The sequence below is a fragment of the Grammomys surdaster genome, unplaced genomic scaffold (genome assembly GCF_004785775.1).
Source record: "Grammomys surdaster isolate TR1022 unplaced genomic scaffold, NIH_TR_1.0 126660, whole genome shotgun sequence".
Lineage (NCBI taxonomy): Eukaryota > Metazoa > Chordata > Mammalia > Rodentia > Muridae > Grammomys > Grammomys surdaster.
The window spans coordinates 1,288,960-1,305,626 of NW_021621449.1; the positions used below are offsets into that span (position 1 = coordinate 1,288,960).

The 16,667-nt window shown below is 48.3% G+C and overlaps 1 protein-coding gene across 2 annotated transcripts in view; it reads right to left on the reverse strand.

Moving 5' to 3' along the window:
* Positions 1-16,667, reverse strand: part of Mical3 (microtubule associated monooxygenase, calponin and LIM domain containing 3) — a 179,644-nt gene that overhangs the window by 108,907 nt on the left and 54,070 nt on the right. For both annotated transcript variants that reach the window (XM_028761152.1, XM_028761150.1), the window contains one exon: positions 939-1,277. In XM_028761152.1, coding sequence (XP_028616985.1) covers positions 939-1,202 — 264 coding nt within the window. In that variant the 5' untranslated portion in view covers positions 1,203-1,277. The remainder of the gene's footprint in view (positions 1-938; positions 1,278-16,667) is intronic.

Here is a 16,667-nt window from a genome sequence, read left to right on the forward strand (position 1 = left end):
TATCTATCTATCTATCTATCTATCTATCTATCTATCTATCTATCTATCGTGTCTATGTAAGCCTGAGTATATGTATATGTATGTACACCATCTGTTTAACTCTTTCAGCAGAGGTCACAGGCATCAGATGCCCTGACAGTGGAGTTGTGTTCTGTCTTGTTTTAAAATACATAGTGTGTGTGTGTGTGTGATTTTGGGGAGAAGAGGCTGGGGACCCAGGGCCTGTGAAGCAAGCAGTCTACCTCTGAGCTCCCATTATTTTATTTTAAGTTAAAGTGTAGTTGCTTGTCAAAACCAGGCCTTCAGATCCTTACATTTCTCTATGGGGTGGCTCTCTGGGTGTCCCCACAGGGTAAATTAAAAGTCATGAAAAGCCAAAATAGCAGCCCTGAAGCCACTGGAAATTTGTTTACTAACTTTCCCCAAACTTCTCCCAAAAGGATTTCTTCAGAGAAGGTGGCAGGGAACGCCCCTCTCTCTCCTTCACTTCCTCACTCCTACCCCAATTCAGTTGAGTACATCTCTCAGGTCTCAGTCCAAAGCTATTTCATGGAAACTGACTTATTTCCATGCTAGGAAGACAGCATCAGAAATACTTCAGTTTGCAGGGTCCTTGTTTGTGAATTCCAGCAGACCTTGTGACAGATCCTTACCAGGTGCTAAATAGGAAAGATGACCCTGGAAAAGGTGACAGGCCAGGAACCATGAAGCCAAGGATGCTCATATGGGCCTGGCTGTGTCCCTGTTAAGCAACCTGCATTCTCCTGCCAATGTGAGGCTAGGGCGAGGTGTCAGGAAATAAAGTTACTATCGACCTACCCTCAAACCTTGAACATTCAATAACTGACTACGTGAAATACACTCAGCCACGAGTCTGGTGGGTGGAAGGAACCCTTTCCGCCCGGCTGAGCCTGGCTCTCCTCCCAGCCTCTCCCTACCTTTGTGTTGGTGCAGGCTTTGCCCTTTTTGTAGTCTTTGTGACTGCCCCGCTTGTCCAATTTGGCCCAGAGGGCTTTGGCCTTCCAGTAGTTGAGCTTGGACTTGAGCTTGTGGTAGAAGGAACGGTAGTCCTTGGGCTTCAGCTCCAGGTGGTCACAGAGCTCTTGGAAGGCCCTGAGGGTCCCCTTGCAGGTGGTGGCCTGGACAAAGCGGTCAAAGAGGACGTGAGCTTGGTTCGTTGTCTCCTGTTTCCTCTCCTCCATGTTCCCCTACTCTTGGCACAGCTCCGCAGAGGGGCGGTGGAATGGTGCTGATCTGCCCGGCACTGTCACCTTAATCTAATGGAAAACAAGGAGGAAAAGGAAAACGGTCAACATCTCTGTTCATTTCCCAGGAGACATGCTCCTGTGATAGTCACATCCCTGATCTGTGTGCAATAAACACTCCAGGCACCATCTCGGTGGTGGGGAGCTGACAGTCCAGTGGGTGACACGGCCACAGAGACGATGTTACAGTGGGCAATGCACAGCCTGCTGTGGCTTTGGCTAGGCAAGGCAGGCACGCAAGACTGGGCAGGGAAGTCACCAGCTGTTTCACGAGGGTCTCCTACCCATCAGCCAACAGTGATTCTCAGTTGTCGGATGGAGGCCACTAGGAAACTACATCAAGCCAAGAGATTAAAATCCTAAGCACTCATTTGTGGGGATGGTTGGTGAGCTCACTGTCCTGACCCCACTAAATGGAGGTTCTTAGTATGAATGACTTTGAGGTTTACTGAGTGGCTGGTGAGAGGGACCAGGTTTAGGAGGCATCAGTGTATAGCAGGAATGGAAACTCTCCAGGTATCTGAGAGCCCAGGACTCTGCACAAGACCCTAGCTTCAGCAATCTGTACAAGGCCAGCAGGAGGACAAGCCCCCTTAAAAGACTACCATGAGAATTAGTAGAGAGGGGGCTGAAGAAAGCCAAAGGACCATGTCGAAGATGACTAAGAATCAGGAGACACACTGGAGTCACTTGGCACATAAGATTCACAAAGCTTTCCACCGCACGTGGTACATGCAGGATGGGTTTACGGCTGTCACATTTTCCCCACATTCGTATTTTACAATAACAGTGATGTTATCCATACCGAGTACTTATCAGAAACAGTCACCACCACCGTATGTGTACGCACATAGACATTAGAACAGGTGGGAAACAGCAACCTATGTACTTCCTTAACCAGGCCTCCCCTGATCCCTTTTGTGCCATGTTTTATTTGAACGACTATTTAGAAACATATGACAGGGAGTGCAGGGAGCCCCTACCCCAGCCTGGAGTCTGCACTGGGGGTTGCATGACCCTCAGAAGTCAGTCTTCTTTAGGCAGCTTTGAATTCCCATTCAGATGGTCTGAGGAAGGTCTCCAGGCTTGAACTCTTGAAGCCCCCAGAGTCCTCTGAGTCTAATGCTAGGACAATTCTGGCCACAGCACTCTTGTGGTGATCCAGTTAAAACAACCCACCACATCATTAGTTGCCTCTGGGACAAATGAGAGTGGGCAGAGCTTTGCTGTGAAGAAGCTTTACTCTGGGGTGGGGTGATGGAAGGATGGAGATGCATTGCACTTAGAGCCGGCGAGCAAGGAGCAGCCTGCTAGCCAGTGGACGGACTCTAGCTAGTGGGAGCCACCAGGCTGCTGGTGCTGCCTGGAACCAATTCTCAGAGACAGGCCCTAAATTCTATGACATAGATGACCTCACGACTGAGAGAAGCTGTTTGTTGCTTTGGACACATTAACTGAGCAACAGAATGCTCTCAGTGAAGTGGGAAGGAACATTTTGCTTTGCTTACTTCCTACTAAAACTTCACAGGATTAAATCACAGCACCTGAGGACACATCTCAGGTTTCCTAAGAGGGGGTGAGAAGTACAGGGATTGGTGTTTCCCCTCCGGTTTCCCAGGAGAGAGTACAAGCCCAAGAGTTCTAAATGGTGATTCTTACCACACACATTGACTTGGCTTTTTACCACAAAACTGTGACGAGTTACTCAACAGCCCTCCTGGCTCTGGATATTATAGGCCACATTGCTAATAAACATGGCCTGTTTCGATATCCATGATGTGGATCTTGGCCAAGAGTACGGAATTAAAAAAAAAAATACTAATGAATTTTCTGGGGGTGTGCCTCAGGGGCAGAACATCTTCTAACATGTGAGAGGCTCTGGGTTCCACCCTAGCCCTACACATAAAAAATACAAAAACAAATAAAAGAAATCCTGGAATTAATTAGAACCAACCCTCGGTCTCCCCTAAATAAAGGTTTATTTTAGGTCATGGCAGCAAGCAAAATATTTTGAAGGTCATAAAAAGAGTCTATTCTTTTCTTACAAGCCCAGGCTTATCTTAGAAATGGTAGCCAGTCAAAAGACAGCTTGTAAGAGCAGAAAAACCCAGACACCTTTATGAGAAGGCACAAGAAAGGGTGGCTAGGAACAACTGGTGTAAAGAGATGTTGGAGGGCGGGCATTGCCCTGTGACTTCCGATCCTAGCCTTCATACCCTACCCATGTTCACAGCCACCGCAATGCTACTGGAGTTACAGAGCAACATTCCCCAAGTTCTGAACACACCTGGTCTGATGACCTGTGCCAAGAAGGAAAATGGGTTTTCTCTCTTCCTAATAGAGAAATAGATAGGCAGCCACTGACTATCTCTTGGCAGGATTTAATGTACTCAGAACCTTGTTCTGCATCTAGCATATTCATGATTCTACACAACATATTTCTTTCTTTGTTTCAGTTTGGTTTTGGTTTTGTTGTTTTTTTAAAGATAGGGTCTCACTCACTCTGTATCTCTGGCTCTTTTGGAACTCATTATGTAGACCAGGCGGGACTTGAACTCACAGAGACCACCTTTCTCTGCCTCCCAGGGGCATGTGCCACTGCGCCCGGCTCATCTTTCTAAAGCCTTTCGCAGTTGTAGCACTGTGTAGGCGTGTGCTCATATTTACTTCCACCTTGAAGATCATCTTGGATATGACTTTCTAAACAACAGCTCTAGCCACTGAGCTGACAGCCCCTTGACTGAGTATTGCCTACTCTGAGGTAAATACTCCCTTCCCCAGAGTTGCTGAGTGTCACAGGGTTTTCCCTAATCAAATTTCATCATGGCTGAACACTTTCATTGACAACCATCCTTGCCCCTCTTCGGAGAGTGTAAAATGCTAGTCTAGTGAGTCATGTCAGCCTAGTTCCCCACAGGGTGCTAAGTGTCTGCTCTGGAGTGGCAGGCAAGTATTAGGTGCCCTGACTCAGGGATCGTGACCTGCAGGGCACTAATGACACCAGATAAACAGAGGTAGGCTGGTTCTCAGAACAATGCACCAGGCATCCTGGGTAAGACTACACGAGACAGAGTCCCCTGGGCTGCCTTCCCTTTCCACCTCTGTGAGCCAGGTGAGCAGAGCAGGAGAGGCCGGGGCGGCCAGCACTGTTCGGTCCATCCCATTTGCCTATGCTCTGCTGCACAGTGACTGTCTCACTCCCCGGCTCACTTGTCCAGCGTTATGACTCACACCAAGCATGGCCAGGAAGAATGGCAGATGGGCCCATCCTGTTAGGCGTCACTTTCCCCGTCCTGAAGGTCAAAGCTGCATCAGTCTTCCTGCCTTCTCTTCACCCAGTGTGCCATCCACCCTAGCATTCTGGGAAAAGCCAACACTCATAATCACAGGAACCTAGAGACCAGGAAACCTGGCCAGAAAATGACAGAACTCCTGGGGATGGAAAAGCCGAAGTGTGCCAGAAAAGAGGAAGGGAAGTCAGGAGCCCGAGGAGGAAGAAACAAGGAGGCCAGGTTTCCAGAGCATCTGTGTGGCTCTGCAAACCAACACCCTGGGTGTTTTGTCTCAGCTGACTGCTGACTCAGCAGGTTACACAGCCTGGGCTGTGGAAGCCAGTGCTGGGGAGACAGCAGCCTGGAAAAGCACAGGGGACAACAGCCTTGTATGTCTTGTTAACAATAGGGAAGGTTGGCCTGACGGCCAGGCCTTAGAACAGATGGCAGAGGGGGGGGGGGGGACGGGACGACAGGGGAGAATGAGCGATAAAAATAGAAAAGGTGGAGGTCTCAGAAGCATAAGAATAAAAATAAGAACCATACTCTAGTATGGTGGTGGTGGCTGCATGCCTTTAATCCCAGCACTTGGGAGGCAGAGGCAGGCGGATCTCTGTGAGTTCAAGGTCAGCTTGATCTACAGAGCAGGTTCTAGGTCAACCTGAGCTACACAGAGAAACAAGTCTTGACAAAACCTGGAGCTTAAGGACACGGATCAAAAAAAAAAAAAAATCACCCTCTAAGAATAGCAACCCACCTCATACACCTCGGCCAGCAGGGGCACACACCTTGAACCCAAAAGGTCATCGGGGAGCTGCTCCTTCCCCAGGTCCACTCCATGGGTACTCACGTGTCCCGACAGACCTTGGAAGTGGGTGACCAGGAGTGCTTCCCTTGGAGCAGTTAGGAGGAAATGGACATAGACACATGGGATGTATTTCAGATTGCTCAGCGTCTCTGTGATTTGCTACTGAAATAGCATCCAAATCACCAGGATGACTGCCCTCTCAAGCGGTCTTTCTGCAGCTGACTGACTGGGCTGCAGGGATCAGATAGCTCTGGCTTTGCAGGCATCCAGAGGACTGACCTGGAGACCTCTGGGCTGGTGTCCCTGTCTCCTGTAACTGCTGTCTGCTATGTAGCTCACAGCTCTTACATGAGGCTCCAGCTTCAAGTAGGCACGCTCAGGAGGGTCTTCCGAGAATTACAGAAACATTTTCTGATACAATAATCTCCACTCTAGAACTGAAAGCAAGATCTTAAAGATCTGGATACTCTTACCTTTAGCTGTATTAATCACAATGGATAAAATATGGATCCGAACCCAATATCCATCAACAGGTGACTAGATAAGGAAGTTGTATGTGCACACATGTGCACACACGTGCACACATGTATATTGTTATTATTATCGTCACCATTATCATTAATGAATCTTGGAAAGGAAATTCTGGAATATACTATAACATGGATAAAGCAAATTAAGCCAAACACAAAAAGGCATATAATATACTGCCAGGTGTGGTGGAGCATGCCTGTAATCCTGACACTTGGGTTACGAGTTCGAGGCCAGCCTGGGCTACAAGTGATACCCTTTCTCATAACCACCACCATGATCAAAGGCAAATGCCCTAGGATCCCACTTAAGTGAGCTATTTAGGAGGGTGAAAATCTGAGACAGATAGTAGAATGGCGGCTGCCGGGCCTACAGTGGAGGAAACAGAGTTATGGAGGTGTATGGTGCTGGTGGTTACAGGGCTTTGGCTACACAGGCTGGCCAGAGAATTCCAGTGCTGGGGTTACAGCCAAGAAGCACCACTGTGGCCGGCTTTCGGATCGTGGGCCCTGAGGCTCTAAACTCAGGCCCCCATGCCCGCAAGACAAGCACTTGGTTTTTTGAGGTAGTACCTCATTTAGCTCAGGCTGATCTCAAAACTTACTGGCCTTACACTCCTAATCCTCCTGCCTCCGTCTTCCATGTATGCGGACTACAAGTGTGTCACCAGGCCTGGCTTGATTACTGCAGCTCTGAATTAACTTCCGAAATCAGGGAAACAAGCTTTGTACTTCTTTCAAATACCGTTTTGGATATTTAGGGCCTCTGGGGGTTTGAAGAAAATGTTAGGTTTTTGTTTGTAACCCTCTGAATAATGCTGACATCTTAACTCTTTCGACAAAAGAATGTGGGGTGTAGACTCATTTCTGTTTACTGACATTCAGTAATATGTTGTGGTTTTCATTATATGCTGTGTTTGTTTTCTGGGTTAATTCTCAAGTAAGTATTCCATTCTCTTTGAAACTATTATAAATGGAATTGCCTTTGTAATTTTCTCAGGTCATTCCCTTTAGGGTACAGCTGACCTTACCCTGCTACCTTCCTGAGCCTCTCAGGACTTCTCCTGGGATTTGTGGAGGGAATCTCTGGGGCTTTCCGAAGCATAGGAGTCTAGCACCTACCAACAGAGATGACCTTGCAGTGTGGGCGCCTTTTCCTGCCAAACTGCCCTGGCTAATTTCTAACGTTACACTAAACAGAAGCAGGGGAGGTGAGCAGCTGAGCCGAGGTCCTGACTTCAACAGGAGAAGTGTTTGGACCTCACTCCAAGCATGGTGTGTCCTGTGTCTTCACTGGTGAGCATGGTGTATACTGTGTCCTTGCTAGTGAGCATATTTATTGTGAGTTTTTCCACGTATGGCATCTTTGAAGCTGACGTTGTTTCTGCTCCCAGCTTAAGTGCTTCCACAGGTGTCAATTCCACATCTGTTTGTTTCTAATGTGTTCTACCCTACAATCTTTTCTGACTTTTCATGTGATTTAGCATCAAACTCCTACCTAACAGAACTGAGGAGAAACATGAAATAGGTCTAGCCCCCACGGTGATGCTTCCTCTTTTGTGTATCCTAGTCATACTGTGGTAGCCTTCGTGTGCCCTGTTATCCTGCAAACAAATCATTAACTCTCTCTCTTAACTAACATTAAGCTTATTCACAACTGCCACAAAGTCTTAGTAGGCATAGTTTGATCTGTAATGAGAACACGCTGTTTCTGTGGAGCTGGTGCGTGTTGGACAGGAGCCAAGCAGCCTCCTTCTTGAAGGAATGATCCTATGGTAAAGCACGCACCTGGACCGTCGTGGCTGAGAAGATGGGGAAGAACTGGGAGACGTTACAGAGAACACATGTGGGGCTGTGGAGGTTTCCACTAAAGCTGAGACCATGTGACCTCTGGGTCCTCCTCAAAGACTCTAACTCTGCAAGAACAGCCTTAAACTGTTGTAACTTTTTAAATTTTCTTTTTTGTTGCTTCTCTGCCCGCAAACTATTTTACTGTGAAAACAAAGAATACTTAAGCAACTGAGAAATGGAGTGAGCCAAAAACCAGCTGACCTCTGCCTTGGGTTCTGCTGCCCAAACACACACAAGGCAGCCAGAACTGAAGCAAACACCCAAAACACACAACCACTAGCAACGAAGTCAAGGCTACCCAAAGTAACTCTCAAAAGGAACCAAGAAGAAAATGTTTACAAGTTTTGTGCCTTGCAGCTTTCTTGCCTGTAAAATGGAAAGAATCCGAGTTTTGAAGAAACCAAGGAAATGAATGTAAAATGTTTAGTATACTAGGCACACAGCAAAACACAATCAACCCCAGAACTGTAGCATCTAGCAGTTCAAAGTACAAGTATTGACTGCCTTTCTCAGTGCAGCAACTGGATGCCTAAGACGACGCAGCCTATGATGGGGAAGGTTGGTTGTGGCTCATGATGCAGACGGCAAAATGGATGGGGTGGGAGAGCCAGCAGCAGGAGCGACTCTCAGCTATCTCACATCTGGGGAAGTCAGGAGGGAATGCTGGAGACCCTTCCTCTGTTTTCCTTTTTGATTCAGATAACAGCCAGTGCGATGGTCCTGCCTACATCTGAGGTCTCTTTGCCTCAGTTAAAACTCTTTGGAAACAGCATGAATGGAAGGCTTGTCTCTTAAGTGAGTCTAATTTGAGTCGGGCCAACAATGAAGCTTCATCTTCACAGTAGGTCTCAGCAGCAAAAGGTTATTTTCAGCCTGCACAAATGGCTACTCTATGTAACAGAAATCAGACGGTGGACAGACTTGTGTCTGAAGGAAAGAAAAACAATGAAAACTGTCTTGTGTTCGGTCACTGCTCTGCTTCTCTGCTGGCTCCAGAAGGTGGGGTGATAGCAGTGCCAGCAGGGACTAAAAGACTGTCATCTGTGTGACTTGGGCATACTTTCATGCGGCAGATACAAGGTCTCCTTGGTAATAACCTGGAGTGGTTACTTGATGTCACAGAGGCCCAAGGCTGATAGAGACTCTTCTTCAGTCACTTGTCCACCTTATTCTTGGAGACACAGTCTCTCCATCAAACCCAGAATGAGGCTACTCCCAATGGGCAGCTTCCTCCAGGGACCTCCTTTATCTACCTGCCTTCTGACAGCTGAGTTACAGGCCAGCCGCCACCCCTGCCCAGCACTTAGTGAGTTCTGTGAACTATGAACTCTGGTGCACCTTTCCTTCATGGCAAGCGCTTCAGCTGCCGGGCCATCCCCCGAGCCCTGTCTCCTTCATTTTGTTCTTGGTAAATGGTAGCTCCAAGAAGTTTGGGACTAAAGAGACTTGGTCATCAGTCAGTTCAAGGTGCCTGCTCTTGCAGAGGACCCAGGTTGAGCTCCCAGCAGTCACACAGGAAACGACTTTTACCTCTAACTCCAATTGCAGGAGATCTGACCCTTCTAGTTTCCTCCTGCACCAGGCACACACATGGTACACATGTAGGCACTCACATATACACGTAAAATAAAAATAAGTCTTTCAAAAAGAAAGTCAAGCAATCCCAAGGAGTGGCACAGCTCGAGCTGGAACTGCCTAGAACCTATGGCCTTAGCCATCTGAAAACCACTTGTAAATGCAGCTTTAGAAATGAAAGCTCGGCCCAGTTCAGGTTAAGGATCCTTCAGGTGGATGGCCGGGCAGCCACATCTGCTAGAAGATGAAGGCTTGGCTATAGCTTCTGCATATCTGAGTATCAAACTGCATAACCATGGATATGCACTTTCAAGTACATTTAGCAAGGCTATGCAATCCAGGATACTTCTTTATATCCCAGCTTCTCACGGCACCTGCTCTTTAGAAATGGAGCCTTTCCTAAGTGGAAGAAAAGAGAAGCCTAGTTTCCTAGGAACGCTTTCTTCTGGCTGTTGAAAGGCTAAGCAGCTAAAGTACTAATCTGTCTGTACTTTTCAGTAAGCACTGGCACGGACAGCCCTAGTCACTGTAGGAACTCGAGGCAGGCAGGATGGATGAGCTGCGGCTCCACTTCTATCAAACGCATAGAGCAAATCACACAGGCTGGGGAAGGTGGAAGGGTCTGACTGGGAAGAAAGTATCATGGGGGTCGGGGGAGGGGCCGTGGGTGGGGAGCACAGGAAACAGAATTCCATGTGCTTCCTTCTCCACATGGCTGGCTCCTATGTACTAATCACCGTGTTCTAGGCACACAGTAGGTACTTCATTAAGTCCTGAGGAATGATGGCCTTTCAAACGGCTGTAACTACACAAAGCCTGGCAGTTTGATAAGGAGACTTCAAGGACCAGAGTTGCCATGGTCCAGCAGTCCAGAGACACAAATACCTCCTGAAGGCTATCATAGGGCTCAGAAAGATGGTGCGACTCTGAGAGGGACTGCCTTAAAATACCCTTCTCCCTTGCAGCAAAAGGCTTAGAATATATTCCTGTACAAAACTGGAATTAACCGGAACAAAATCTAGAGGCTCTCAGTGGTTTAGCCCGCCTAGTAAGACCACTATGGAATCTTCAAACATACCACAGCCAAGGCTGGGAAGCAGTGGAGAGATATTTAGTCTAGGAGATAATCCCATGCTTCTCATAACCATCCACGACACACAACAGCCCCAAGTGACAGCGACTCTTCCTTACAAAGCAGTCTGCCATCACGGAGCTCTTGCAAACAAACTTCTCAAGGATGCTGCTCTTAGGTACAAAACCATAGAAATTTTACCCCACAATCCAAAATTTACCATTCAAGGCCTCCAGAGCATCGTTCGTCACTGTCACGTGACAGCTACCTGCACGTATCCTCGGCTCTTTCAACCACTTCTCTTGATGTGGTCTTCAGTTTCTGTACCTTCCTAATGTTCTTTATGAGCGTCTATCATCATGGCTATGCCTGTCTCTTCTGCCTTCCCATCCCAACAACGGGGAACCGGGTATGTGCTTTGTGGGAAGCCATGCTCCACCTGAGCACTTAAGAGTATCTCATGCAGCCTCCTGCATCAATTCCTCCCCCCATCAGGACCACTCCCATCCACGAAAGCCCTCATATCTTCAAAACTCAGCCCTGACCTCATCCTGCATAACTCACTCTCTCTACAGCAATTCCCATCAAGGAGTCTGTGCCTACAGCCATAGCTTTCTTCTCCACTCTCTTCTGAGCCGACAGCCCGCTACTGCACAGAACTGCGCAGTGGTCCTGACTGACTTCACACTATCAAACCCAACAGCCAGGTCTCAGGCCTAGCTTTCTCTCAAACCCAATGGTGATCAATATCTGCTATTCATGAAACTGCAACTGACAGCTGAATACTCCCCAACCCCCTTAAGAGCAGCAATCTCTTATCTCAGAGAGAGAAGCGACTATTTTCTAAAACAGAAAAGTAACTCTGTCTGACCTTTTTGCAAATCTCTTCATGTGGGTCTAAGAGGACAGCTGCATTCTCAGTCTGCCTCTCTGTGTCACCTGCTGCCACACCAGACGTCAATCAGCGGCCTCTAGAACACTCCACTGTGTGCTTGCTGGCCGGCAACGAGAGTGGGGAAAGCAAGCAACCCCATCTTACACTACCTGACAGGCCCTCAGGAAAGTCTCAAGGAGCCCACCCAGATCCTCACCCCCTCCTGCTGAGCCCCAGTCCTCCCTGCCCCCACAGGCCTTCCTGCTACTCCACATACAGCAGCCCATGTGTCTGGCTGCTCTTCTGTCTAAAGATAATCTGCCCGGATCCATTTACATCATCAAATATATACCTGAATATATATAAATATGCATGTATATGTGTTCTTATGTTTATGTATTGTACACGTAATATATATGTATATGTGATATATATGTAGACAGGTATATGTAATGTGTATGTACTGTATATGTATACATCACCTGTTACTGGCCAGCACTTCTCAAGGGTCTAGAAATAATATAGCAGTGAACAGAGAAAGGACTCTGCCCCTGAGGGTGTGAACTTCCTGTACAGCTGATACCCTAGTCAAACAGCCTGCTCTCAGGTTTTACAGCCCTAACCACACTGGTTACAGCTTCTTAACCTGGGCTGGGGATATCGCTCAGTGGAAGAGCCAATGGCTAGCATGTGTGAGGCCTGGGACCACCACCACCACCACCACTAGGTACCACACTTTTTGTGCCATTTTCCTGGTTTTCTCCAAAGTACACACTCTGATTTGAAATGCTACAAATGTCACTTGTTTGCTGCTCTGCAGCTCCCAACCCCATCTCCCCCCATGCAGGCCCTGTCATCATGCCTGGAACAGCTGCTGGCCTAAGCAGTACCCAGTAACCAGCGCTTGAATAGACAAATTTCTCCAGCCGGGTACCAAGGTACTGAGGTCGAGGCGGAAATCCATGAGGTCAGAAGGCAGGTGCTATGTCAAATGAAAGTAGGTGGCATGTTTTCAGAATATACAGAGAACTGGGAATCCCCTGAGGAGAAAAAAAAGGATTCCATCCAGCAGGACCCCATACCTGGCTCAGACCTGTTCCAGCCTAAAATTTAAGGCTTTCAGGGAAGAAAGAGAGCAGGGCAGGACCAGGAGCTAAGGGGAAGCTGTGCTCCAACAGCCAAATCACCCCAAATCACTGCCCGCAAAAGAACCCACTTCCAGAAAAGAATAGTGGCATCAGGGTTGTGACGTACCAGCTGGCTTCACATGTGGTAAGTGAAGGACCCATGATATTTCTAATTCCAAGTTCCATGTTTAAAATCTGTGTCAGAAAACCACTGCAGTACACGGCCATCAGTCAGGGGTGTCTGAATTGTTTCTCCACTAAGACGGTGGAGGGTTATTGTGCATCTCAAAGCTCAGCTTCTGGTACAGTGGAAAATGAGACAGAAAGCTAATAGTTGGGCCATCAGCTTCCAAAGCGGACAGACACAAGACAAAACAACCTACATGTAGTGCCACGAACTCCTCCCAGTGCTGAGTGAAGAGGCCACAGGTCCACTATCTCCGATCACTGGTGTGGTCTTGAGGCTACCCAGTCGTCCTTGCCAAGGTCCCCGGCTTCTCCTGGCCTGGCTTCTAGTTCTCAAGTGGTCCGTCCACTCCATTCCCCCCACCCCCAATGTCTAATGAGCTCACCTCTTACACACAAGTATTGTGGTCTTCTCTCTGTGGAAGTGAGCTCAGGGCTTCCTGCCCTCCAGACCCCACTCTTGCCTCAGAGGAGACTCAAAAATGGATAGTTCATCCCATCTAGTCTCCTGGAAATGTGCTTTTATCTCTACCATACGTTTCCCTCCAACTTCCTCTGATTAAGAACATTCAAGTAAGGTGTAACCATCACTACCATCCACCCATCATCACACATTCTAAACCTCTCGTGCCAGTTTCCTTCTCAGCTACTAACATGGCAGGCAGGGTTCTTTACCCTGTACCCCTCTTGGCCACTGGCTTCTCCCTCCCCACTCCTGGGCCTCCTGAGATTAGGCTACTAAGGCTCTTGTTGTCACCTCCTGCCACCACAACCCCCAGGGATCCTCTTCTATTCATCTCAAAGTCACGGCCTCTGCAGTGTGGCTTCTGTCTCTGCCACTCCACTGAGGCCCACAGTGGCTTTCTGAGAAAGGCTCAGTCATTATCTCCCTGATGCCCTCTCTATGGCTTTTCCTGGAAACTCCCGCCCTTGCTCTGAGCCCAGAAATGCCTCCTGCCTCTCCCTGCTGCTGTACTCTCTCATGGCCCAGAGTCTCGGATGGCGCGAATTCCTTCATCTGCTGCTCTTTATAAAACTGCCATGACCTTGAGTTTCAACCTTCTGACTATGCTCTTGAGAACCAAATACTTTAAAGTGTGGCTATGTAGACACCCCTACAGCAGGCATCCACACAGAGAAGTCCCAAAGCGAACGAACACCTCTATTCTCTCATGCACAGCTTCCTACTCACAGAGCCAAATGCCACCCACTGAGGGAAAACACAGGAAACCTGGCCTCTGCTCTTCCCACTATCAACCTGATCTGCTAGCAGTCTCCAGAACCTCCACTCTGTAAGCTCTCTCTCCCCTCTTATTGGTAGAAAAACTCAAGTCTGCTAATGTGGATTGTTGGAATATATTAGCCCTAACCTTTTCCAACCTAGCACTTCATAATGCCAGAGAGTTCATTCTGGCTGCATCTCTGTTCGCATGGACTTCAGGAAACAGTATGGATTCTTAGCAAAGTTCAAAGCCCTGTCAAGACTCAGTCCCAGCGGTATGTCCTGTGCTTCTAATAGTACAGTCTTCTTTGCTCACATTTTCTGGGATACAGCTCACACCTGTGCTGGGTGTCCTCAGCCAAATGCGCCCTCCTCCTCGTTCACTAGAAACCCCTGCTCAGGGTCCAAGACTTTACTAAGACACACCCCCTTCTCCCTGGCCCCGCCCCCACCAGTCAGCCAGTCATATCTCCCTATCTCCCTCAGTGTCTCCTTACAGGAGCACCCACCACAGCTCTAGTAAACTGTGACCACGCCTCTTGTTAGCAGGAAGAGGCTGTGCTCCATCTACACTTAGTGTGGATTCTGGAAGAAAAGCTGGTGCTGGCCAGAGTGGTACTAGAAAGAAGGAAGAAGAAAATGAAAGGCTTTCTGGGAGATGATGTCAAAAGTCACAACTGTAGAAAGGAGGAAGAGCATTCACATGGTGATCAATTTGCTATTAACTTGATTTATGGGACAAGAGGTCAGGGAAGTGGTCAAAGCTGAGTTCCTCCAGGCATCTCTGGATGTTCCCTAATTATGAAAATTACTATTGTTTTCAATTGACGGATCAGGGCAATAGCTACCTTTTCCAGACACTAGGGCTACAGAGAGGCCTAGCAAGGTGTTCTACAGGCTTCTTAGAGATGCAAAGGATGAAGCAAGAAAAAGCCAGTCAAGCAAACTTCTGGGAAGGAAGGGCCAGGGAAGGACAAACTTGGCAGGGGCAGGCAGCTAGCAAGGAGCAAACCTCTGCTCCTCAGCAAGGTCACGTGTGTCTTCTGGGGGCACCCGTGGCTTGCAAACTGAATCAACCCAGTTCTGGCTATAGCAAAGATCGGGGGTGGGGGTGAGGGTTCCCAGCCTTCTGCCATTGATGTTGTACACACACACACACACACACACACACACACACACCCTGAGTCTGCATAAAGGAAATCTCAGTTGTTCTTTCCAAAGCACAAACAGAGCTGGAGGGCTACCCAGAATCCTATTCTCCCTTCCAATTAGATAAAAGGTATGGGATTTAGACACAATTTCACCAGTGAAACAGAAGTTTCCTTTGCACTAAGTGCTTGTCTGGGCCAAGTGTCTCCCACTCTTCTCATTCCTAGGAGGCTCTAATACTGCTCATCTCACACCCACAGGCAACCCCTGGCTTGCCTTGGCCAGGTCTGTCAAATGCACAGCCCACAACCTTTCCCTTCTTGCCAGAGACTCTGTTAGAGGATGAGCCCCCTAGGACAACACTGAAGTACAACCTAAACTTTTTTTTTCCCTTTTCTCTTAAAATCCAGTTGCTAAAAGACAACCACCATGAGCTCTTCAAGTTCTAAAATTCCAACTGTTCTGGGCTCAAAGCCAAGTACCTCCCAAGTTTCTACAGAAGATTTCATTTCACCACCAATGAGATTAGAGAGCATAGACCCTGAAGAGCCAACAGGTTACATTCTGTGTCTGCCATGTCCTAAAATGCCACTGCAGATGGCGAGAGGCTGTTTGAGGTGCCCCCCACCTGCTCTTCTAAAACTCTAACTTCCTATAGCAGGACCACTGCTGACTCTGGTTTAGAGGGCAAACGCTCTTGCCTCACGGACTTGTAAAGGAGCGCACATGTGTTCTGGGGGCAGAGTGGGACGTCAGGAAGTGTCACTTACTGCTGTGACTGCCCTCCCTCCGCTGTTGTAGCCTGTACAAGTCTTACTCCCAAGAAGTCACCCTTACCACTGGCTCTCTGCCCTCCCTGAGCTCCTAGGCAGCATCAATGCCTGCACCAAGGTCCACAGCTAGAAAACTGTTCTGGGAATGGACCAGCGGACCTGAGTATGCCTAACCCAGTTCAGGTGTGGATGTTAACAGGCGCCTCCAGAAGTACTGCTCACTTGGGGAAAAGAAGGTGCATTCTGTTCAACCTGACACTTGACCCACATATAAAAACTACTGCCATGGGGTGTTATTGTCAAAGGTCTTAAGTAAGTGACCTTGTGTTTCCAAAGACACCTCACGAAGCCCAAGAGGGTCCAGTAGTGTGGGACAGGAGTCCAGGAGTCATCACCATAGGCTGACAGAGGAGAAAGCGCAGCCTGTCAGACTCTGCTGCTTCTGGCTTCAGCCCTGACATCGAACCCTGCAAGCGACAGGAGTGTGTGGGCAAGGATGCAGCCCTGCCATCCATCGAGGGAACTATAGCTCCTCAAGAGTGTCAGGGGTAAGCAAACACTGCTGTGCTGTTGTTATTCTCACCTCTGTGAGCTACTGAGACCTTTGGGGTGATGGCAGGAAAAAGGTGTCACTTTGGTGACAATCATCTGGATAAGCAGTGGAAGGAGGACCAGACACCAGGACCATGCAAGGCAGCCCAGATCACTGCACCTACAGGGAGAAACATTCCCTCCGACTGAGAGAGGCCTACCTGTGAGAATTCAGTTTAACCAAATGTCCTGCACACCTGCTGCTAAACAGAGACAACAGCGGTAAAGAGTCATGAGATCTAAACAAACTACAAATCAAGTAACTGGCCTCCAGTCCCAGAGCACCGGAGCACCTTAGTTTTAGGCCACAGGAAAGATCAAGGGCAAGTTGCAGGAGACAGTTCTTTCCCCTGTTCATTCTGGGGATTGAACTTG